The sequence below is a fragment of the Diachasma alloeum genome, unplaced genomic scaffold (genome assembly GCF_001412515.2).
Source record: "Diachasma alloeum isolate Michigan unplaced genomic scaffold, Dall2.0 Dall_scaffold_00364, whole genome shotgun sequence".
Taxonomy (NCBI): domain Eukaryota; kingdom Metazoa; phylum Arthropoda; class Insecta; order Hymenoptera; family Braconidae; genus Diachasma; species Diachasma alloeum.
This window is the reverse complement of record NW_021680503.1, coordinates 567,294-592,993: the sequence shown is the minus strand read 5'-3', so window position 1 is coordinate 592,993 and position 25,700 is coordinate 567,294. Positions and strand designations below refer to the sequence as shown.

The following is a 25,700-nucleotide window of genomic DNA, read 5'->3' as shown; positions in this document are numbered from 1 at the left end:
CCCCCCCCCCCCCCCCCGCCGCCTACATAGCTCTACATAGCTCCTCAGCCGGTGCTTTTGCGCTATTTCACCGGAGTTTCTCTCTGTCCGTGCTGTTCGTACGATTCTCGCGTGCCGAACTACAATACTCCTATAACCATAGGGGAATCCATTTTAGCCGTTGTCTAACATGCTCTTCGGAGCCACCCTCCACCTACTTTTAAACGTACGCGATCCCAGCCGTCTGTGCTACTCAAGGAAACACGGTGAAATCCTCACGGAATGGTTCTACTTCGCTGGGATATTTTTCTCACGAGTTTATACATGTTATTGGGGAGTTTAAGTGATGCTGTGTTGCGCGGTTTTTCATCTTTTAGTCATAAACTGTTGTGAAATCGTATTTTTGAATTTATAATCAGGTTCAATTTGAGGCATTAAGATGTGCGTTATACACGAAGAAAAATTCTCAGTAGTAATACCACAAGAGCTTCAAAATTATCGGGTATTTTCCGATAGGTTCGTTGCAAACAAACGTTTGTATGCGGGGAACCTTGAGGAACATGCCCGATTAATTTTGAAGCTCGTGTGGCATTCGGGGGATTATTTTTCCAATCCAAATGTCGGGCAATATAATTGGACCATGAGACGAAACTCACAATTGAGAAATGAAAATTGTATAATTAACACAACGATACAATTGTATTCAATCTGTCAGTTTGACGAGGGGTTAATTCGACTGCATGATGTTTTGTTTTTTATATAGCAACTACCAGAGAAAATTATCAAAAAATTATCAGTAGTAATACCCCTAGTGTTTCAAAATTATCGGATATTTTCCTCAAGCTTCCCTGCCTAGGAACGATTGTGTCAAATTTTGCAGGTTTAAAATCCCGAGTGCGAAGCACGAGGAATTTTTCTGCAAAATTTGACACACTCGTTCCTAGGCAGGGAAGCTTGAGGAAAATATTTCGTTATTACCTATGAGGAAAATCATTCTTTAACAATAACTAATCCTTTCTATCAGTGTATTAATCCAATGTTCATAACTATAATTATTACAAATAATTGAAACATGCTAAACATAAATTAATATGAATTAATATTAATATGAATTGATTCTGCGAAATTAGATCAAATATAGTGATGTCGCGAGAGACTTAACGAGACATCACGAGACAATACTTGGGAGGAATCGTCTCAGTCTCGAAATACGCAGTATCGACTCCTCTCATGATGACTCCGAGTCAATTTATCTCATCTCGGTTTCCAGTTTTTCGTGTTTTTTACATGTAGAAAACTGAAACGAGACAAACCAAGATTTTACATTAAAAAATACGAAAAACTTGAGACTGAGATGAGATAAATTGACTCGGAGTCATCACGAGAGGAGTTGATACCGCGTGTTTCGAGACTGAAATGAGATCAAAGATTTCCATGTTCATTGAGACCGAGACATTCTCTCCAAATTATTGTCTCGTGAAGTCTCTCGCGGCATCACTAATTAAATATTTAATGAGCCAAAATTCTCTTCAATTCCTCTCCAGATAAAGACCCCATCCCCTTGAATTCGCACAAGTCGTTATCAATTCGGTATAATATCGGTCCTTACATCAAAATATCCGAGCAGAAATGTCTCACAATCTCCACATCTACTAGTTACTTATTGGTAAAGTTGCGTATTCTCAAAAGTATGATCCACTTGGTGGGAATTCCTGCCGCATTTCCGGGCGTAAAACGAAAATGCCCAGAGGGCCATTTGTCAAAAAGTTCGAGGACGCAGAGTCGCCGATGCCAAGACCCCTCTGGGCGACTAGCATTGCACATCTATATTCCCAGTCTCGTCTCACTTATTTACAGCGTCGAGATGGCAAAAATTATTTTCCCCGAATACTTCATCCGAATAAATGGCATACGTCAGCGGATAAGTTCAAAACAACGCAATAGAATAATTTTTCAAGCTCTCTTCGAAAAGAGAATGACAAAAATCATGTCGAATGAATTCATGAACAAATATGTGTCACGTAAATGTACTGTTAGAAAATTACACCTGAGATTCAAAGCAAAAAATCTTGAAATTTTTAACAATTACTCATTCACACGAAATTTCCACATGGAGAGAAATATTCAATAAAAATTATGTATCATTTTCGTAATTCCGAAGCGAAATGTGGTTGTAGGAAATTTTACGGAACTGTCACGGAATTTTTCCGGAGCGTTCCGTAATTTTTATCTGAATCTCCTGTAAAAAATTACGATACCGTCACTTAAATTTTCTGAGTCGATTCCGTAATCGGTGAGCGAATTGTGAGTTCCATAATTTTTACTGTGCATCTGTTTTCGTGCATGTATTTTGTTATTGAACAATCAGCATTTAACAAATAGTTGTCGAATGAAATTGAAAAATCTTTTTTTGAATTTTAACTAAATAGTTGTTGAATTCCACCCACTAGTTGTTGAAATTCACTAAATAATTTTCTCCATGTATGATAACTTAATTGAGCTAAAAATTAATATGTATATATTTATTCTAAGTCTGTTTAATTAAATGAAACATTTCTCCACCGATCGCCAGAAGAATTGATTTCGATTTTTGCCTCAACACCTCCCCTAACGAAAAGGGATCAATTGCAGTGCGGTTCAGCACTCGCGAAGGAACAAAAAAACCCAATTGAATGGAGCAGTTTCCATGTTTACCAGTCGGGTCGATGAAGCCGATATACCTTGAGACAGCTTCGGTATATATATTGAGTTACCGTTGTTTACACGCTCAACACAATTCTGTTGCAGAAAGGTCCGATAATTGCAGTGTATGCTACCGCAACTTTTTCTCTCTTTCTCTCTCTCTCTCTCTCTCTCTCTCTCTCTCTCTCTCTCTCTCTCTCTCTCTCTCTCTCGCGATTTTAGTTCCAACGGGCAAAATATTCCATTAGTTACGAGCTTACGCTTCCACCCGAACACTTTGATAACAAATAGAAAATGAAAATTCGGGATAAATGGGTGTTTATCAATTGAAATATGCTGCGTTGTGTTCCGAAGCTAAATGTTATCTCTGGTATTAGATCCCGGAGAACAATGACCCTTCTGATGTATATTAATTCGAGAGCAGACGAGAGTTGCGGGTTTCACCCATTTACAATGGCTGCATGTGAGATTCAAGAAGTGAAAATAATTCTGACGTTGAGGCAGAGTAAAATACTAACTTTCCGAATTTAAACTCAAGGGAGAATGAGCGAAAAGCCGTTGTGGAAGGACTTTTCATGAACTAGTTCTCGATTATTCCGCTGAGCCGAAGGTTGGAATATTCTGAAGAGAACAGTCTGAAGGGCATGATACACTGGTGGAAATTTTTTGAAAATTAAGTAATAGTTGCACTCGAATTCTCAATGTTGGGAATTTGAATTCAATTTAAGATCGAATCGTTCATGGAAACTTTCATTCACGTTGGAAATTCAGGATAATTGGGTTTTCCTTGTTAGATTATCACTGATATTTCAATGACATCTAGAATTTTCGAATTTATTGCGGAAATTGAACATCATATCCAGTTGAATTTTCAGTGTATTGAAAAATTCAGGAAATTGTCGCTTGAATTTTCAAATTATTTAATAATTTTCGTTGTCATGTGGGCCTGAAAATTGCAATTCCAGTAAATGCTCCAAAATTCAACTCATCTTTCAATAAGAAAACACATGAATATTTCGTGTGAATGAGTAATTGTTAAAAATTTCAAGATTTTTTACTTGAAATTTAAGGAGTAATTTTTTAACAGTGTATTACGACCCATTATGACCTTTATAACGCACATTTTTTAAATTTTTTTCTTTATGCAACCTGAAAATAACTCATAATTCAAAATCTGTTGAAAATTTTTGCTGACGTTTTCGGTATATTTCCTCAAAATTTTTATAAAGTGACTGTTCCACTGAACTTTCTGGGAGTTTAGTTATCAAAAACTCATAATTTCCTAGAAAAATCAATAAAAACTCTAAATTTCAGTTCAATTATTTACTGAAAATTGATAAGAATTATAAAAATTCAGGTAAATTTATTCTTCAATTTCCAATTAATGAAAAACTCTGTGTTATTTGGTACTGAATCTTCATTTTGATTATTAAAAATTCAAATAATTTGAACAATTTTTAATAATAAAAATGAATAACGATAATTAATGATCGCAATTAATTATGATTATGATTATTAATGATGATAATTATTGTCTGCTTGCTGACATAATGAGTGGAATAAAATAAATAATTAAGACTCTCCCATCCAATTACCGGATATATCTCCTCCTCCCAGTTGATTAAACAAATTCGAAACACAAATAAACCCAGGAGATAACACCCCATCCCCCCATTCTCCCTTTTAAATCCGTTTATTAAAATATTAATTTGCTAATGCAAATCCCGGCTTAATTAAGGTTAAATACTAATGAAGAGAAAGAACTACAAAATTCATTCTGCAATTTCAATATGAAGTGGGAGACAGTGGGGACAGGATAAACGGTAGAAAGAAAAAATAAGAACGACCAGAAAAAGTAGAGTATAGTGAAAATGGTAGGAGATTGTGACCCTATCTACTGCGATTTTCATTATCCCCATCCTTTCCATTCTCCTCTTTTACAAGCTCCACTCGCGCCATATTGTCTTTACGGCATCTTATTCATTATCTCTTTCAGAGTCATTCTCGGACGTACCGGCTGCTACTGCATCCCCCTCCCCCTCTCCTTCCTCGTTGCATTTCTTTATTTTCTATTTTTTTTATTTCACTGCAATGTTGCCTCAACAACCGGAAATTAACAAGAGATTCCCCGGCATTCAACTAACTGCTGTCTACGTATTGTTGACTCTTTATGTATTCATCATTCTTACGGAGTTATTGAGTTCGGTATTATGAATATTATTTCAAATCTTTTGTTTTGAATGGGGAAAAAAGCAATTGTCTTATTTTAGTGAAAAAAATTATGATATCGAGTACAGAATTAAAACAAGAGGGGCCCATTTTGCACTGGGATATTCTCAAAATAACAATGGAAAATTATCTTTTTCGGAGACATTTATTTGCGAACGTACGAGCTACACCCCTCCCCCTCTACATTTTTTTTCTCTTTATTAAAAAATTAAAAAATTGTAAAATAAATGGTAATTAAAATTTTAAATTGACTATTGTTAATTTTAAATTGGCTATTTAAATTAACTTTTATTTTCAATGAATAAATAATCAATTGTCATCTCTTAATGAAAAATTCTATGATATCGAATCCGAAATTCAAAGAAGATTCAATTTTGCCTCGTGTTGTTCTCAAAGTACAGATGAAAAGGAATAGTTTAGAGTTGTTCTTCAAATTCTGGGTGAATTTCCATGACATTGTGATTGAGAACAACTGAAATAGTCGATTGTGTTTACTTCTGAAACAAGAAGTCGTTACGCTGGCGCTCAGTTTGACTACTATACCAATTGTTCTCCCTGACCCGTGTAATATCAAGGATTTACCGAGCTACATGTGTGTATAATATACGAGTGAACACGGGGACTAGATTTACCAACGTGATAAGGCTGCGTTGACACACTCGAAGCCCCCCCGAGTCGAAGATATGGTTCTGATTGGACGTACGCAGGTCTTTAAAGATCTCTCCAGACCTAAATTGACCCTGATAAATCCTCTATGCTACCGAGACCTCGTGAGTTTACGAGGGGGTGGAGGGGAAAGCATGTATGCAGAGGGTTGAAATTTGTCGCCACGAGGAGAGAGAGTTGCAGAATATATTTTAGCCACTCTCATCTCCCCGTTTGCAGGCGGTGTTTAAATAAAAAATAGTGAACGTTGATGTTGTATTTATTGATCCCCTGGTGCCAATGAAACCCTCGGAGGTGACAGAAAAGACGAAGAAAAAAATTTCTTTTTCACGTGGGTCAAGGGTCAGGATGAAAGTCGATTTTCGCCAAAATTGAATTGTTTCGCCAAGTGAAGGTTGATTCTGTATTTTCTAACAATTCTGATGCCAATGAACTCCCCGGAGGCGCGACAAATGTCGAAATAAAATTTCTTTTTTTCACCCGGAGCCAACGGGTCAGATTTCCCGTTTTTCCAGGGAGAACGTCGACTTTCGCCAAAATCGAATTTTTTAGCCGGGTGAATGTTGATTCCAATTATTTAAGCGGCGGGCTATTCAGAACTCTCAAAAATATGTGGAAAAAGTGAAAACTGAAAAAAAAAATTTTTCACCGGGGGCCAAAGTGTCAGATCTTGGATTTTTTCAGGGGGAAAGGGGGTCAAAGGGTCATGAGGGCCAAAGCATCAGATCTTGAATTTTTTCAGGGGCAAAGTCGACTTTCGCCAAAATCGAATTTTTTTGCCGGGTGAACGTTGATTCCAACTATTTAAGCGACGGGCTATTCAGAACTCTCAAAAGTATGTGGAAAAAGTGAAAACTGAAAAAAAAAATTTTTCACCGGGGGCCAAAGTGTCAGATCTTGGATTTTTTCAGGGGAAAAGACGGTCAAAGGGTCACGAGGGCTAAAGTGGACAGAATCGTCACACATGTGATTTTTCAATAATCAGATTTTCTGAAATTTCCCTCGCCAAAAATTGCCCAGCCAGCATAGGCTCCCAAAACCTCATCAGCCCCTCCCTTTGTTTATTCCAACGCACCGACACATCAATTAAAACATCATTACAAGGCCCGTCATCCGCCACACGACGCCGTAACGAAAACTTTCAGCTACACAGAGGCATTCCCGTGGATCCAATGAGTGAACACGTTGACAAGAGTGAATGGGATTTTGGGAGGGGGGGGGGAGTCAGTTATCTGTGTCAGAGAGGGATAATGAAGTTACGGTAANGGGGGGGGGGGGGGGAGTCAGTTATCTGTGTCAGAGAGGGATAATGAAGTTACGGTAATTACTATATGGTAATGGGATCCGCCGAAGGACTGGTACAAGTCACGTGGTAAATTACCGGGTATACGCTAATCTCTAAGCGCCGCGTGTGCACCACATTATCCTCGACTCCCTCATACCGCATACTCTAAAATCTAGTACATTAATTTATCCTTCCTCTGTTCTCCAATTTCTCTTCAGCCTGACTCTTCGTAGTATTGAAACGGCAAATCATGCCCCAGTGGAAATGTATCATTTTTCGCATGCTCCTTATTTTAAAACTCGTCATTATTTTTATATAATACGTGCGTGTAACCGCATGGGTTTCAGTTGACTATAGTCAACTGGAAAGTAGCGGGTTTCGAGCGCCTACCCACACTCAACTAAAACCCGAAATAACGCATGACGCGCATGCGCATCACCTATTAAAAGAGAATAACAAGGAAGGAAATCTAACCTCTGAATAGTGAATCCATGGAATGATTGAAAAATGAAAAGGTGATTTTCGAAGCAGATAAAATGAGCCAAAATCGTATAATTCCTGATAATGATGAAGAGTTAGGCAGTGAGGAGGAGTTATTTACTGATGAGGAGGAGTTGATTGGTGATGTGACATTTGAAGAAAATGTAACTGAAATATTCTCCAATGAAGCAACAGCAGGATCGCCAAAAACTCCTTCTTCGATCAAATACTGTAACTTAAGGGCTTTATTGAATTCTAATGATCAAAATAATGTCAAGGAAACGCAGAGAAAAATTATTTTTACTTTTCAGAGACATGTCACAGAATTCACCGAAACTTCACTGAAATTTGGTGATTGATTTCTAGAAATTAATGATAAGTCATTGAAAATTCAGTAACGAAAATGAAATTTTTCAATCACACTTTTCCATAATTACTTTTTTAAAGAAATATGATCTTTTTTCTTCAGTGGGGGGGCGACCCCCCCCCACCGGGGGCTTCGCCCCCTGGACCCCCTTTTCTCGTGGGGGGCGTCGCCCCCCACATCCCCCACTCGCCCCCCCCTCCACCCCCAAACTTCATCATGCCCTTATCATATAAAATAGTATACGCAATACGTGCGGACAGCAGGCAGTATCACTCGGGCGGCTGCGCCTTACTATTTACGTAATGTACTATTTGACCTTTGTGACCTTTTTATGACCTTCATTTCGCCCCCTGTTCGCTTCACTTGCCGCTCATTTTAACCCTCGCCACTCTTTTTTGACCCTTATGACCCTCATTTCACCTCCTGTTCGCTACGCTCGCCCCTTATTTCAACCCTCGTCACTCTTTTTTGAACCTTGTGACCCTCATTTTGCGAATATTAAACACGAATCTGCATAAATATTGAAAAAATTAAACATTATTATCAATCATTATGATCGTTACAGTAATTATTCATTAGTAAAATGGAATATGAATGAATAATTCACATACCATAATATTAATGAATAATTACTCCCCAATTTAATGACGCACATGCTCTCCACCCCCGACGGATGTAGTGCTTAAAATTGACTCTTTCCCCAGGTGAACACAGTAGAATAGAATCCACATCCCGCCCTGAATAATTGTTTCCCGGGGTTAAGTCCCGCCATTCGTTACATTCCCGTATATTAGTCCAGAGTAAGAGCCATGGTGGCCCATAACCTCAGCAAGTTAAAGCCAATGGAAAAGCTCTCACGGCCAAAGGCAAATTGCCGAACCGCAGTGTACGAGAACTCAGTGGTCAAAGACATATAGATAATGCAACATATATAACCCAGCTCCATCCTTTACTTTGTACAACATTTTGAAAACAGGATTACAGTTTCCACCATCGAAACTTTCATACTTCCACACTCGGTTACAGAGCACCACCTGAACACCTTAACGGCACCGGGTTTGTATACTGAGCTCAGGTGGAGATTGGTCTACGGACGGTTTGCTAACTCGTATGTATCACCTTGAATGGAAACTTGTGTCTCGCGAAAATGTGAAACTCCAGGCCCGTTGTGCCCCGTTGAATGAATCAGGGGGTCTCGTCATTTCGTGTGCTGTTGGAAATTTTTAGCGAGTGACATTTTCAGTGACATTTCGGAAAATTTCGTTGTCTCAATTTATTCAACTAAATTGCGTAAGGAAATTCGGAAAAATCAGGAATATTCGGGCTCGTTAAAATTACATTTTCCACGGATTATTGTTTTTTTTAACATTCATTGTTCATAAATAAATCATTGGAGTTGTTTAAACTTGCGGAAACCTTTTTTTTAGACAGGCGCTGTTAGAAATTTTTTGAAATTTCATGGAAGACATGAATTTTCAATTTTTTCCTGAATTTTCCAGATTTTTCTGTAGAAATATCTTTAAGTAGAATTTACGGGAATTCATGAACTTTCAGTGGAAGTAAGATGGAAATTTCACAACTTGATTGAATTTTCAGTGAAACATGAATATTCAGAAACAAAATGACATGAATTTTCAATTTTTCCCTGAATTTTCATAGAAGAACTGAACTGGAAAATCAAGTATTTCATTGCTTTCCAGATCATTTGAACAGACAATCAAAGGAGTATTTGATTTTTCAATGACAAGATTTCCTGAAATTTCAGTGGAACTTGAACACGATAAAAATTTTCGGAATTCGGCACGGAAAATGCATACGAAAATTTTTAACAGTGTGAAATCGATTTCTGGTAAAATTCTCAACATTAATAAATTTGTTACGATTCCGAACAAATGATTTTTATACTGGAAAATTAACTGTTTATAAATTATCCATAGCAAATGTTTGTAACTTTCAAAAATTGTTATTTTTCAATTAATTCATCAATCTTACTTCAAAAGTAAACTTTCTAATTTTTTTTCCAGATTTTTATAATGTAAAGTTTAAATAATAAAATCATTGTAAAATGTCCGGCGACTTGGGGTCTCATGTGACCCAAATGAAAGCTCTGATGTTCGACAACAGAAGTAGAAAAGCATTTCACTGGAAAAAAAATCGCCAGAGTACTTGAATATCCGTAAGTTTAAATTTTTCTGGATTCCTGATAAAATTTGATATAAGAACGAAAAAAATTCACGTGCGGGTTAAATAAACCAATACATAAAAAAAAATAACAGGAATACCCTGAGTGAGCTTAATTGTTAGCTCAGTATGGCCCTGTCGAAAGAAAATTACAGTCATTTTTACATCCCTGAATAGGATTGACTAATTTCCATCCCAAAATTGTTTAATCATCCTTCGGGGTGTGGCCTAAGTAGCCTCGCGTGTAACAACTATCGATCCCTAATACGTATCCTTGTTACGAGTGTAGTTACCTGCGTTGCTACCATAAACCCCCACCCCCGCCAGACTTGCTGAATCACCGAGTCGAGACGATGATTCATTAGAATGAACAATGAAATTTGCAAATTGATTAGCCGGGCCTCCATGCTTCACCGGCTCTTAAAGTCGTATAAACAACTTAAATTTTCAAAATTAAAATCTGAAATAAATTCTCAACGAAAGTTAATGTAAATAAAATTATTATAGATAACAATTGAACTAGAAGTGCAAAAATAATTCAGAGTCTTACGAGAAAATGAACTTTTCGAAGTTTGAGAGGAGATTGAAACCTAGAAAAAATGTCGACAGATCAGAAAAAATAAATAAAAATTCTACTGTTGCGTAAATTATCATCAGTGTTAAACTTTATCAATAAATAATTCACGTTTTCTGTTATGTTGAAACACTTTAGTCAAATGAGTGACCATTGTTTAAAAAGATAATTGAAGAATAAATTTGGTGGATCAATTTCTTTTATTTTATTTCATTTATTTATTTATTTATCTATTTATTTATTTTTTAGCTTCATTAATTTCATTAGAAGTCATGGGAAAAATGATCGATGATGAATAATTTTTTTTGGCCCGTTAGATTTATTTTGAATTGTTACACTCAATGGCTCAACAGACGTTTATTCATACTACTTTAAAACTTCCCGGAAAGAGTTTCCATGCAATCCATTGATTCAGCCCCAAGGGCTGCCTCGTGTTAATTGAGATCCCGTCTACCTCTGATGACAGTAAACCCCAGTCCCGGAGCCACCTTAAACACTAAGTATAGTTCCAGCAAATAGCGAGGTTGCGGCTTCAACTGTCCTTGGGACGGGAATCCGGAAATCAGTGCATCGTGTGTGAGACAGAGTTAACTATCTGTGTACTGTTGTAATTCCAACGCTTTGCATCTAACTCGCGATGATTATTCGTGTACATTCAAGTATTCTTCGTGCATTACGAATTAATGAATTCGCGAAGAAATGAATGAATTCGTAATATCATGAGATGAATAATAATGACGCTACTGTTGAAATTTTTTAACTGGAATTTTCGAAATTTCGAATTGGAAATGGTTCATTGAAAATTTACAATTTGATGTAAAAATCGATGATAATAGTGAATTAAAGTTCAATTTCTTCATGAAGACTACTTGTTTCATTGTAGAACAGAATATTGAATTAAGAACAGAATATTGAATTAATTTAATTATCTTGAAAGTATTGGCGAAATGTTCCAAATTTTTCATTTCCAACAAATATCATGGTCGTTCTAAAGCTACCAAATATCAACACAAAATGTTACATTTGAGTAGACGGTTAGAAAATTACTCGTGAAATTTCAAGTAGAAAATCTTGAAATTTTTAACAACGAATAATTTACAGGAAATTTCCATTGATCTTGTTATTGATAAATCAGTCAATTTTCTTGAATAATCAATGAAATTTGATTTCTCAGGTTCATACGACAATGAAAATGACTGAAAATCGTGAAAATTCAGGCAACCTTTCTTCTGAATTTTTAATCTCTTGAAAATTCAATAGAATGTAATGCTTAATTTTTGCGATAGGTGTGAAAATCCAAATTGCCATTGAAACTTCAGTGATCATTCATCATGAAAAACTTAATTTTATTGAATTTCTAAGATGAATCAGGAATTCCATGAGCAATTTAGTCTGAAATTGAATTCAAGTTCCGAATATTGAAAATTCAAATGCATCTGTTACTTAAACTTCAAAAAATTTCTAACAGTGTATTTACCGCCTCCAGCGCAAGAGAAAAACTGTAGTGTATCTTTCTGTTCATGAAAACTACAGCTAAAAACCGAAAACTTGAAAATGCTTTTGCAATGAGAGCCTTATACCCGGGTCCTACTACCTGAAGGCTGTCGTAGCCATACGCAAAGGGAAGACAATTCGCGTTGATCCATCAGTGTGGACACATCAACACACTTAATCTATCCAAAATTTAAATCAATTGCTCGGTCTCGGTAAATACTCAAGTGAATCAACCTCAATTCAACTCAAATTTATATCAAACATTTATTCCACGTCATTGTATTCCAAACTATTATTGTTACTAAATCAATTTATCGTGCTAGTTTTCACATGAAATCCAAACTTAAACTGACAAGTACCCTCGTTCTTTTCATCTAATAATGCCTCAAATTATATTTAAAACAACTAAAGAATAATAACAAAATCAAACCACCTTCAAATAATAAATCCATTTGAAAATGATATAAATCTTGGATTAAACCGACCTATTATTCGCAAAACTAAGAATGAATCTCCTTCAACTCCTTCCAAATAACTAATAAATAAACAAACATCTCATATGAGCCGTAAATTTCCCTGAGTGAGCTTAATTGTTGTTACCAAATTAATTTATCGTGCTAGTTTTCACATGAAATCCAAACTTAAAATGACAAGTACCCTCTCTCTTTTCATCAAATAATGCCTCAAATTATATTTAAAACAACTCCAGACTAATAACAAAATCCAACCACCTTCAAATAATAAATCCAATTGAAAATGATATAAATCTTGGATTAAATCGACCTATTATTCACAAAACCAAGAATGAATCTCCTTCAACTCCTTCCAAATAACTAATAAATAAACAAACATCTCATATGAGCCGTAAATTTCCCTGAGTGAGCTTAATTGCTAGCTCGCGAGTATCGCCTGTTCGAAACACTATTAAAAGTTCAAATTCTCTGATAAAAAATTTCAACAGTTTAATAACATTATCACTAAACAAACTATTGACACAAAAACATGGAAAACCCAATAATCCCCCCAACCCCCAATTCCTCCCTCATTTTTTTTTCACCAGATAAACAGACTTCATGAACGATATTATATCGGAAATGGAAGTAGCAAGAAAAGCTCCGGGAAATGCAATTTCTCGGGATCTCACTTGGCAGGTTTGCCGGGTCAATCTTTGGTCGACTCTCGTATCCTCCCAAACAAGTGTACCGTACATACACATCCCCCAAACTTCGAAGGGACTAGCTTCATCTTATCCAACGAAGAAGACCCTAATACTGACGTCGTGTGGATTGGGGATATGCTCAACCGGAAATTGAGTTACTTGGCACACGTTTGAGATTGATTCCGCTCGTCGGAGAGTCACCGCCCCCGCCCCCGCCCCCGGCCCCTCAAGGCACTGGTACAAAAGGTGGGTGCGTTTATCAATGAAACGAGACAGAGGTATCCATAGACAGTAGGATAGTGGAGGTGGCTGGCATGGGCAGCGTGATTACTTTTCGATCCGCGTGCTACGTGGATCGAATTTTATTCACTGCCGCGGCCCCTAGGAAGTGGCGTTCTAGTTACGTTCATCTCGGGGGAGATAAATAAAAATAGAAACACGATATGCATCCTCATGAGGTGGTGGGGCACGGAATTAGGGGGAATTGGTAATGAAATTATTTTCAATTTTCATAGTGGGGTATTTTTTTGCGGACGGGGGAATGCACTGGAGGCGGTGCGGTCGGATCCAGTTGGGACGGCCACGAAAGTGTCGACACGGCGTGAACTGAATTTTAAAACGGGTGGGACATGAGGTGATATTTCGTATTTGCCACCTTGTTTCGGGTATTTCAAAGCCCCGTGGGGTGAGTATGTGCAGATATTCGCCTTTGAATGCTCGTTTTTTAAGAATGTGTTTCGGTAATTTCTTTGTTTGAAAAATTGATTTTGGTGAATAACTCGTTAGGGTACGCAGTTGGAAAGAAAATGAAATTTCAAGACGAAATTTCTTGAGAATTAATTGCCGATCAGTTTATCAAAAAAGTTCCACGTTTGTCATTTTCTAATATTTAAAATTTTTGGGAATTATAATCGCGAATTAAATATGTGAGTAACGTCTCAACAGGAATCAGTGTCTGGAATTTAATTCTCGCGAGGAATTTCATTTTCAAAAAAAAAAATCCACGGAGAAATGACACGAAAGTGTGTTAATGTTTCACTGTCCAAGAACGAAATGAGTTATCAACGAAATGCACGAGCACGTTCTGAATTGATATTGCCTGCCGGTAGCTCTATCTTCTGAAAATATGTATTTCATCGTTGGATTATTGAACTCTGTTATTCGCAATTTGTTGGATGTCAGTGCTGTTCCACTCGGAAGGAGTGGAAATTGATAAATCGGGGTTATCTACTGAATTTATCGTCGAGTTCATCAGTTATTGAACTGAGGGGGAGGTATTAAGCGGTTGGGGCTTGTGATTTTATAGGGCAATTCAGGATTATGAACAGTTTATTCAATTAATCTATTGTTATCATATGGGGAAGGAACAAATTTGGAGTCGCCAAAATTAATCGATTTTTACGTTATTTTTGCATTAAATGATTTTGAAAAAAAAATTGAACTCGAAAAAAAAATCATAAAGTTTCAGATTTTGCTAAAAATTTATTGGAATCCTGAATTTTTGAACAGCAGGAAAACTCTAATTCCTCAACTGATTTCAATTATTAATGAAAACATGAATATTCTGAACCAAATTAAGCAAATTTTTAAATTAATGAAAAAATACAGAATATATTCACCTGAATTTTCATGAAATGATTGACTTGAAATTAAAAGTTTCCATTGATTCCTCCATAAAATTTTCCATTTTCAACTATAAAATTCCCTGAAATTTCAGTGAAACTACAATCTATTGAAAAATTCCAGAGAATTCAGAATCAAAGCGGTAAAACGCTTCAAGCCAGCTAACCCCTCAGCTATTTTCGATGAATATCTCCGAATCTAAACAAGATATTGAAATTTTTGTAATAACCTTTTTTTGAGAGCGAAGTGAGAGCCGTAAAAAAGGTATTATCAAAAAATTTGCTATCTCCCTTAGATTCCGAGATATTCATGAAAAATGAGCAATATTCAAAATCGACTTGAATTTCACGCAATTTTTTCTACACAGCTAGCAAAATTCAATAAAAAAATAAAAAAAATTACCAGAAAAAAAACGTAAAAATTACGTTTCGAAACGTAATCCGTGAGCGAAGTAAAATTTCAATAAAAAGTGTGAGTCGGAAGTGAAATTGTACGAATCGCCACGTAAATTCTACGATTTGTTCCGTAAAAATTAACCACTCGTCTGATGACTCACCGCAATGATGACAACAAGTCGTTCCGTAATTTTTCTCCAACGATTGAGACATTTTACGAAACGGAACGTAGAAATAACTCACCAGCTTGATAAAAATTGTTGAACGTTCAAGAATTTTTGATTTTGAAGGCCTAACAATTCGGCAAGTTTCTGTAAGATTTTACTTTTTTCGGGAAAAATTACGTGACAATTTCGTACTTTGTTCGGTGATGAATCTGAAAATTCACTGAATGGTTCAGATTTCCTCTCACAGCCCGGTGGCCTGGCGTAGTGGTTAAGGCCGTTGCCTCACAACGGATAGGTTCCAGGTTCGATTCCTGGCCGGGTAGAATGGTGAGATCTAACCATTTTTTAAGTCTTGATCAATCGCCATATAGTCCCATCAGACTCGAAGCGATATAAAATAAGCATAAAAAAAAAAGATTTCCTCTCTTCCATTCCTATAAAAATTTCCGGAAAACGATTCCCCATTGCGGATTACGTGAATTGTTCCGTAATTTTTCCTGAATATTTCTCTCCGTGTATTGTCTAATTCCTAGTGCCTGTTTCTACGCCTGAGGCACGTAAAAGGAGATTTTACTCTGGATACGAATGAATTGTACTCACTGTCTTCACCAACAAATATCGGCGTCCACGGCATCTGCGGATAGACGCGTGGCAGAGAGACGATGAAGAATCCCAGCCACACCGACCAGACCATCATCTTTCTGGCTACTCGAGTCGCCATTGTCACTATTTCCTTCAATAATCGAGTTCTCTTCAGTCGGTCGAGTGCCTCAATATCATTTTCACAGCGCACACAATCCCCCGACTCCTCGATTTATCACCACCGCCCTTCAATATTCAACACAAGATGTCAACAATCACGATGACGCCAGGAATATCCACGATTCCCCATTAACTCCAAACACTTCCCGACTCCAAACAGTCTCCCTCAACGTCATTGGTTCCCTCCAGTCCCCAGAAAGCTTCTCCACTCCACCGGATCCCACTATCGCGAATGAGAAGCCACTCGGTTTTCTCCAAGAATTATCTCCACAAAAGGAGTATGACTAGATGTTCACCACAAATGCCTTATCCTGTGTCCGCTTGGGGTACGTATCGTACGTTTTTGAAGAATTCCCTTTCATGATGGCCTGCAACAAATCAAAGGAACCTAATGAGCAGACTTTTCTCTGACCCTTTACTCCTCCATTCTCCTCCCTTATTCAGGGGTTTTTTACTTTGAGGATGCAGGGCTTGGGTTATGGTTCGAGGGACGCAAAGAATACATTCTTTAGAGTAAGGATTTTGTCATCTTGAAGGGATGGTTGGGTCCGTCCAGGCTGAGCAAGATATTTTATTTATTCAATAAGTATCGGATTATTCCGAGGAGGAATTCAAGCAGGAAACCTGAGGAGATGTTTTTCGGAGAATTAAAAAAGTGTTTGAGATTTTAGTTCAAATTATTCAATTGTAAAGGATAATTTTATGGTTTTATCGTATAACTAAGCAATTATAATTGATGAATATAATTTCAAAATTGATACAAAATTCTGTGGTGATTAAATTAAAGGTTCGGGTCTTTAAATAACTTTTATCTAAGTGATTGAACAATTGAACAGTAATTGGTAACTAAAATTGAAATAATACAGAAAATGCGGAATAGACACGAGAATTAAGTCTGAATGTATTTGAATTCTAATTTTTATTGTGTTAAGACTAAGAACAGAAATTTAGAATAAAATAAAAATTGCGTTTATATTATTTATCTCATTCTGGCTCCACTGACGTTTCAAAGAATTTCATAATTAAAAATTCTAAATTTTATAGAAAAAATCAATGAAAATTGTAAATTTGAGGTCAATTATTCCACGAAAATTCTTAGAAATCATAAAAATTCATGTGAATCTAATCCTGAATTTTCAACGAAATTTGAAATTTCAATATATTCCTAACATTGTAACGGCGTTTAAAAATACCACAAAAAAAGAATTGAAAACAGTATTAAAAACAGTATTAAGTTACGGAAAATCCAATGCAAACCATAAACTAGAATTCAATTATTCCACGAAAATTCCTGGAAGTAAAGAAATTCATGTAAATCAAATCCTGAATTTTCCACGAATTTTAAAATTTCAATTTATTCCCGACACTGTAGCAACATTTAAAAATACCAGAAAAAAGAGAATTAAAACAGTACGAAAAACAGAATCAAGTTATAGAAAACCCAATAAAACTGTAAACTTAATTTCAATAATTCCTTCTCTTTCAAAAATCCTTAGAAATCAGAAAAATCCATGTGAATCAAATCCAGAATTTTCCACGAATTAAAAAAATTCAATTTATTTCCAACACTGTAACAAACATTCAAAAACATCCCAAAAGAGAATAAAAACCGGTATAATTCCTTTAAAAATGCTACCCTAAAACCATTCACCGAATCGTTTACCCCAAGAACGCTGGAAAATCGGCTTGTTCCCCTCCACTCCCCGATCACTGAAAAAATTCAATTTTCCCAACTATGAAAGCTCCCCCCGCAGCCAATAGAGGCAATATTAGCATACACAAATTCCGCAGTGTCAAAGAGCGGACTCCATAAACGCGATCCATCATTCCCGTTGCATTACAAAGTTTTACTAGCCCCTGGCACAGGGTAAACGTGTGCAGGCCACAATTTCCGCGGTAACACGTGCATGATGCATTTCCCCCTGTGAATAAAAGTGTCGAGTGCTTGACGAAATGATGGGGTTAACCCAATCTAAAAGTCACTCGTGCCGGGAGCGTTAATTATACGATGCAATTATCGTTCCAGTACTATTTGCCGAGATAACGCATGCAAAAGGTGGAGTGAGAGATCCTTACAAAGGGTATCACGAATGAATGCATCCAGTGGGTGCACAAGGGAATGTAAAAAGGTGCGGGGTATGCGTGGATACACAAAGACACCCCGAGTTGTTCCTCATAGCCACCTATTTGGTACGACAAACTCCATTATACGGGCAAACAAGGGAAGGGGATCTCGGCAGGTGGCTCCATAATGAAGGTATACGTTATTGCATCGCAACACATCTCAGCGACCGATGAGAATGCACGCGTCGCCTGCAGCACTGAGGTATGCCGCTGGCATAAATGGGGGGTAAAGCTTGCCAAACAACTGCGGAGGACCTGAGAGTTACCAGTTCTGGTGTATTAATGTGTACATTAGAAAATAAGGTGCGTGTTCAACAGCAACGTAATTTCTGCTTGGCTGCACTTGAACATTTTGCACTTGAACATTTTTATTTCGTGGGTTGAATTTTTATGGGGAACACACTGTTAGGGAAACGCGGACATTTCGGTGTTGACTAGTTGTTTGTATGGGAGAGACTTGAATGCGAATTTACAAAGTTTTTAATTCCACAATTAACGGGAATTTTGAATTAATTGAAATTTTAAGAATATGTTTATGTAAATTTTCCTGATTTCTATTATTTTTCAGGGAAGACTTGTTGTTTTGAAGGGAGAGATTGAATGCGATTTATGGGGGCGGGAGGGGGATCAATGAATGAATGAATTTCCAAATTTTTTAATTCCACAATTTATTAGAATTTTCAATTAATTAAGATTTTAAGAATATATTTACGTACATTTTCCTGCTTTCTATTATTTTTCAGGGATGACTAGTTGTTTTGCTGGGAGAGATTGAATGCGATTTATGGGGGAGGGAGGGGGATCAATGAATGAATGAATTTCCAAATTTTTTAATTCCACAATTTATTAGAATTTTCAATTAATTAAGATTTTAAGAATATATTTACGTAAATTTTCCTGCTTTCNAAATGAATGAATTTCCAATTTTTTTTATTCCACAATTTACTGGAATTTTCGATTAATTGAGATTTGAAGAATATGTTTATGTAAATTTTTCTGATTTGTATTATTTTTCAGGGATGACTTGTTGTTTTGAAGGGAGAGATTGAATGCGATTTATGGGGGAGGGAGGGGGATCAATGAATGAATGAATTTCCAAATTTTTTAATTCCACAATTAACAGGAATTTTGAATTAATTGAAATTTTAAGAATATGTTTATGTAAATTTTCCTGATTTCTATTATTTTTCAGGGATGACTTGTTGTTTTGAAGGGAGAGATTGAATGCGATTTATGGGGGAGGGAGGGGGATCAATGAATGAATGAATTTCCAAATTTTTTTATTCCACAATTTACTGGAATTTTCGATTAATTGAGATTTGAAGAATATGTTTATGTAAATTTTTCTGATTTCTATTATTTTTCAGGGATGACTTGTTGTTTTGAAGGGAAAGATTGAATTCCATTTATGGGGGAAGGGGGGGGAGGATAAATAAGTAAATGAATTTCCAAATTTTGTAATTTTACAATTTACTGGAATTTTCAATTAATTGAGTTTTTAAGAATATATTTACGTAAATTTTCCTGATTTCCATGATTTTTTAGGGATGACTAGTTTTTTCGAAGAGAGAGATTGAATGAGATTTACAGCGGAGGGGATAAATAAATGAATAAATCTCCAAATTTTTTAATTTCACAATTTACTGGAATTTTCAATTAATTGAGATTTAAGAATACATTTACGTGAATTTTCCTCATTTCTATTATTTTTCAGGGAATAATTGAAGTCAAAGTTACACTTTCCCTTAATTTTTCTACAAAATTTTGAATTTTTCATAATGAAATTCCGTAAAATTTCAGTGCAACAGTTTTTTTCTTCATTTTGAAGAGTTAAAAAATTTTGCAGGACGAAAAAAAATTTAGAGAATAGTTTTTAAAGAAGGAATATATGTTTATTGTCGAATAAAAATTCGAAATGTAAAACCTATCACCTTACAATTTTTTTTATCTCAAAATTTTTTTTAAAAACTAGGGCGAACATTGAGAATGAAAATTTGGAATTGAAACGTTGGAAATGTAGATTTAATGCTTTATTTGACAGAATACGGCGAATATATTTGCAGGAACCCATCAACTAGAGTGATGGCACACTATTACCCTCGATCATCAGTTCCATTAGACGACAATTAGTCAATGCACCGATTAATGGTGCGTTACGGATATGGCATTGCGAATGTATAGATATTGCATGGATGAGGAGGCGACCGCAAGCTACGAAGTTGGGAAGTGGCGGGAGTTGGCAAGTGTCAAGGTGGGCAATATCTGGCGTATCTGAGAGGATGAATGTCTCGTATATATTTCGAATTTTTCAAACCGTCCCTTCCTTCACTTCAGAAGTTCCATATTTTTATAATTTTTTAATATTTAAAACTTAAAAAAAACGATTTTTTTCTCATATTTTTTAAAATTATACCATTTAAAGAAATGGATTAGACATTGCATGCGATTTTTATAGCATTGCCTAATTTTTTATGAATAAAATCAACCGAAATTCCGTGCAAATTAATTGTAATTATTTTATCTAATTGGAATTTTTATTACATTTTCACGGATAAAATCTACTAAAATTTTGAAGAAAACTAAAATTAAGAAGAACTAAATTTATTAAAAACAAAATTTTTTAATTTCGATTGAAATTTTATTAAAATTTTTATGACATTGATCGATTTATCATAAATAAAACCTGAAATTCCATATAAATTTATTCCCCCAATTCCGCTGTTAAATTTTCCACTAAAATTTCAAGAAATTTTGTCATTAAAAATTCATAATTGCATGGAAAAATCCGTAGAAACTGTAAATTTCAATTTAATTATTCCGAAAAAGTTGATGAAAAATCAGGAAAATTATGAAAAATTTCTCCTTGAATTCCAGATTCCTCCTGGAATTTCAAGAAATGTAAAGAATAAATTGCGCAATTTCCTCCTTCCCACTAAAAAATTGGCATTTTACTTGAATCTTCCGAGAAACTTGAAATTCCACTGACTTTTTTCCCTTAAGGGGAGACGACGTTCAATTTAATTAATTTAAAATAGGCAGAAAAATTATCTTTAAATATTAAAAATATATTGTCAATTATTTCAGAAATATTTTTAAGGCTATTTTACATGAACGGTGCCATTTTTTATTAAAATAATAACGAAATTAGCTGTGTAGGAGTTGAATTTCAAAAACAAATTCGTAATTGTTATTGCACACATTTTTCCAAAAATTTTGCCAAACAAAAAACCTCTGTAGCTCAAAAATTGGAGGCTCTGGACTATTTTTAACATTTTAAGCGTTTGCAGGATAAACGAACAGTAAACAAATATTTTTTTTCCACTTATTATTCGTTTTTAGACATATAATCGATCTTCAATGTATGAGAAATCTCATTTCAATAGCCCGCAACATTGAAAACTCATGGTAGTCTCTCCTTAAGGATATCCAAGTAGTTCAGGCAATTTTTTCTGGGGGAAATCCCCTTCAGAGTTTATAGACTAGACCAAGAGTATTTTTTAGGCGCAGTATAAACTTTAGTTTCCGAACATATTTTCGAGAAAACGATTTTTGAAATAATGAAATTTAACACATTGCGTCCATAAGAGCTGTATACTGCCACCTTCAATCCAATAGTTCATAGTCTTAAAACGTTTTCTCGTACACATAACCGTATATGACTTTGTTCTTTATACTCTCTAGTTTTTTTTGCGACATTAAAAAACATAAGTTTCCGGACAGATAATTGCAAACAATCCTTTATAAAAATCAAATTAAAAGCTTCTTGATTGGTACGACGGCCATATTGGGTGGTTTGAATCCGTGCGTTCCTGACGTCTGGCAACAGTCCGCTCAAGTGATTACTCGGACCGAATTTGCGAGGTTATATGGAACACATGTGCAGTGTTGCCGTATGATCATTAGAGGTTAGACCAACGAGAGTGAAATTGAATAAAATATTGTTCACAATATTCATTGAAGAAATTCCTGAAAAAATGTATTCGACAATGAAAAATCCGAAAAAGTATGGCGACGGCAAGATTTTCGACAAAACTGAAATCTTGTTTGAAAAAAAGTTGTCAATTTGAACGAAGTACTTGGATATCCTTAAATCGAATCCAAAGTTTTTTTCCGGAAAATTCAGCCAAATTTTTTTACCACTGTATCCTTCACTCTTCATTTGACTCCCGCTAATCCAAATATCTCCCAAAGTATCTCCGAAATTTTGTGAACGCGATCCTAAAGGGAATATCCCCGTACGTTAATGCATATGCAGATTATCGTCAACGCCTGCATCCCGGGAATAAACTATAATTAAGCGCGTGAATCCTCCGAGGCTGTTTAATTGTTATGGCTACCAGAACACCTAGTGTATTTTCTATGATGCACTCGAAAATATTAATTTCACACCGGCGGATCACACGACGAGATTATCCCGTGCGCTCCGCGTTCTTGTCCCCTCGAATTATCCAAAGATATTCGGGTAAAATGGAATTGGATATTGCTCAGTGGAGTAGTTCGGCTTGTGTGATTTGGTAATCGGTCGCGTAATTACCGAGTCAGGTGCAATCAATCAACGGGCTCCTCGGTTTAGCGACGAAACAGTGACAAACATCGTCTGCCACTGGCACATTCGCTTCCTCATAGACCCATTGGCAAAAGGATAATGACGGATTTGTATGTAGTTACTCTACCTTTGGCATTACCCTCAGGAGCTGGCGATGCAGCTGTTTGCTGTACAGCGTCAAATGAGAATTGATCGAGTGAGATGAATTATTCCGGGTGGAAATAATTCCATTAGATTACTTGCAGACGAGAAATCGAGAATCCTACACTGGTGAAAGGAGAGTTGGCTGAAACTTTCGCCACAATTCTTGGGAATTTTTATCAGAGAACACACTGAGAGAAAAATCTGAAGTTCGATTTACAATAAGAAAATAGTTGAGGCATTTTGGTGAACGATACGATTTTTTTGTATGCGGCACATAACATTGTAGTAACTTCACAAGCGTAATTTTTGCAAATCAAAATCCAGTGAAACTAACCAAAGTTCAAAAGTAACCACGACAAATCTATCGTGAGGAGAACTATAAAATAGTTGCAATGACTACATTCCATTGTAGTAATTACTTCTTCGGCCATAGTTACCGTAACCCATGAAAAATTGTTGAGGACTTTTTGACTATAATTCGATGGTGATGGAATATAGTCAGAAGAATTATATTTTTCTCTCAGTGGAGGAGCACGCGCTTCGCGTGCGCATTATCAAGTTGAGGGTTCATTGTATTTTTTATTCTTTCGTTTATTTTTTGAAATAATAGAAGGAATAGTGAACAATTAAAGGATTTACTATGTTATGACTACTAAATAATTCACTAAATAATTATTTCATGTCACGAGATAGTCAGATTGCTCCATAAAGTATTTAGAACAGACCCCACTCATTAGTTAATCTTTGCTGAAGTTCTTAGATTTGACAAATCTTTTTTTATTTCTTTGAAAATATATATATTTTCTAATCATATATTTTTTTTCATAATATATATATTTATGAATTTAAAAAATATACTCAGAAAATATCTTTTTTCGAAGGAATATTAAGAAGAGATTTGTATACGCTAAAAAGGCTGACACCATTTTTCAAATATTTTTCTTATTTTTCTTATTTTTCTTATTATTGTGGGTATATTTTTTAAAGATAAAACAGCTGGATAAATCTAAACACTTTAATCGAAATATTTTATTTACAATTATTATTTTATGAACACTTCAAGAAAAACGGCTAAATTGTCTAATGCCTCTGATAAGGACTTCGTCTACTTCTTCGACTTCAATATGCGTCTAATCGTTCCCGCCAACGAACTGCCCTCCTCGTTGTACCCTCATCCCTTAAATGCACTCCTTCGTCCCTCCTAGCGTCCTTCCCCCACTACTACGCACTTTCTGGGCCTGACTCGCCATTTCCATATTTGGAAGTTTTCCCGAAACGTGGCAGCGTGGGTCAGCTAGGGGGTCGCGCGTCATCAATGCCTTCATAGGGTGCTACGGCGTTACCGTAATAAAACTATAAAACTCTACGTCTAGACTTAATCCTACCTTAATAAAATATTTTCCTTAACGTCTGAAATACTTTACCATGTAACTACCCTCGCGTAGTTCCCCAACGTCTAGACTATCTATAACTAAACTGTACACGTAATTCCCCACGATCGAGACACCTAAAATTTTCGTTACTACATTATTTAATTATTTTTAACACATTATTACAGTTCCACTGAGTTATCATGAAGTTTCGTTATTGAAATTGTGAATTTCAGTTGAATTATTTAATAATAATTGATATAAATTACGAAAATTCACGTATAATGTGAAAAGTATTTGTCAATTTTTCATAAAATATCAGTTCCCCTGAAATTCTCCGGAACTTCGTCATTGAAATTTGAAATTTCATGGTTTTCTCCATTCAATAGACTCCTTTTGACAAAAGGGGTTTACGTGATACAAGAAAATATTCTCTTGTCAATTTTATCTCGGGACAAGAGAATCTCATCCTGTTGAAAGACTTCTGTCTCTCACTGTGAGTACAAAATTATTTACCGAGAGATTTCACAATCCTAGAAAATGACACCAGAATATTCTCTTGTACCAAAGAAATCATTTTTGCCAAAAGTAATTTTTTCTCTCTGTACCCTGTCTCCTCAAAATTAATTCCTCCCCCCATTCCAGAGGAGCGCCACCCTCAATCACCCAGTGTGACACTGTGCACCGACGCACCCTTCAAAAAACTTATGCGAAAAGTCAATTATAAAAACTTTGACGAAGACGCCGGATAGACTCAGCATCTCGAACTCTATTCTCCCGGGATGAACTGCATCACGAAAAACCTCATTAACCCCGTGAAAGTTGGGTTGAGTGCCCGCGCTCAGTGCTCAGTGTGAATTCCCAGCGATACCAGAGTTCAAAGGAAATCTGATCCAGCGATAATAGATTTTCCGTTTACTCCGCGCGAGATGTCGAACGGGCACTTGAGGAAATCAGAGTTATTACAGCAGCGCTCAGCACGACTGCGATATGAAATACTGCGTCTCATATGGGAGCAAAGAACCGTGTCTCTTGTGTCGGAGATGCGCCTCAAGTACTCGAGGAAAATGACAAATTTGCGATAAAAAGAATTGCAGGAGTACCTCGGAAGGGCTGAGAGGAGGAACATCTGATGTTTGATCCCGGTATGAGAAAGGTTTTTTCCGGAGGGAGACAGACAGATTCGAGAGATAGTCATCCTGATGGATCACGGAGAAAACTGTAAGCCTTGACTACTGTGGGGAAGATTGAGAAGAAAAGGAAAAAACTCAGAGCCGCGTGTTGGGTGTATCATAAAAGCTTTACGGGTCTGTAAAAATCCAGGGAGCTGCGTGTATTTTCACCGTAAAGGGATACGCCGGTAAATGAAATAGTGATACGGGCCACATTGTGTCGGTCATGAGTCTTCTGGCTTTTGTATTTTACGTATGGCTTTCTCCCTCGAGGAGGAACTGGCGGGATGCGGTGGGGGGG

At 36.1% G+C, this 25,700-nt stretch overlaps 1 protein-coding gene across 1 annotated transcript in view; it reads right to left on the bottom strand.

Moving 5' to 3' along the window:
• LOC107041372 overlaps nucleotides 1-25,700 on the bottom strand; it is a 189,280-nt gene that overhangs the window by 128,641 nt on the left and 34,939 nt on the right. The window contains exon 2 of the mRNA XM_015261895.2: nucleotides 15,882-16,411. Within this exon, the coding sequence (XP_015117381.1) occupies nucleotides 15,882-16,002 (121 nt within the window). The 5' untranslated portion in view covers nucleotides 16,003-16,411. The remainder of the gene's footprint in view (nucleotides 1-15,881; nucleotides 16,412-25,700) is intronic.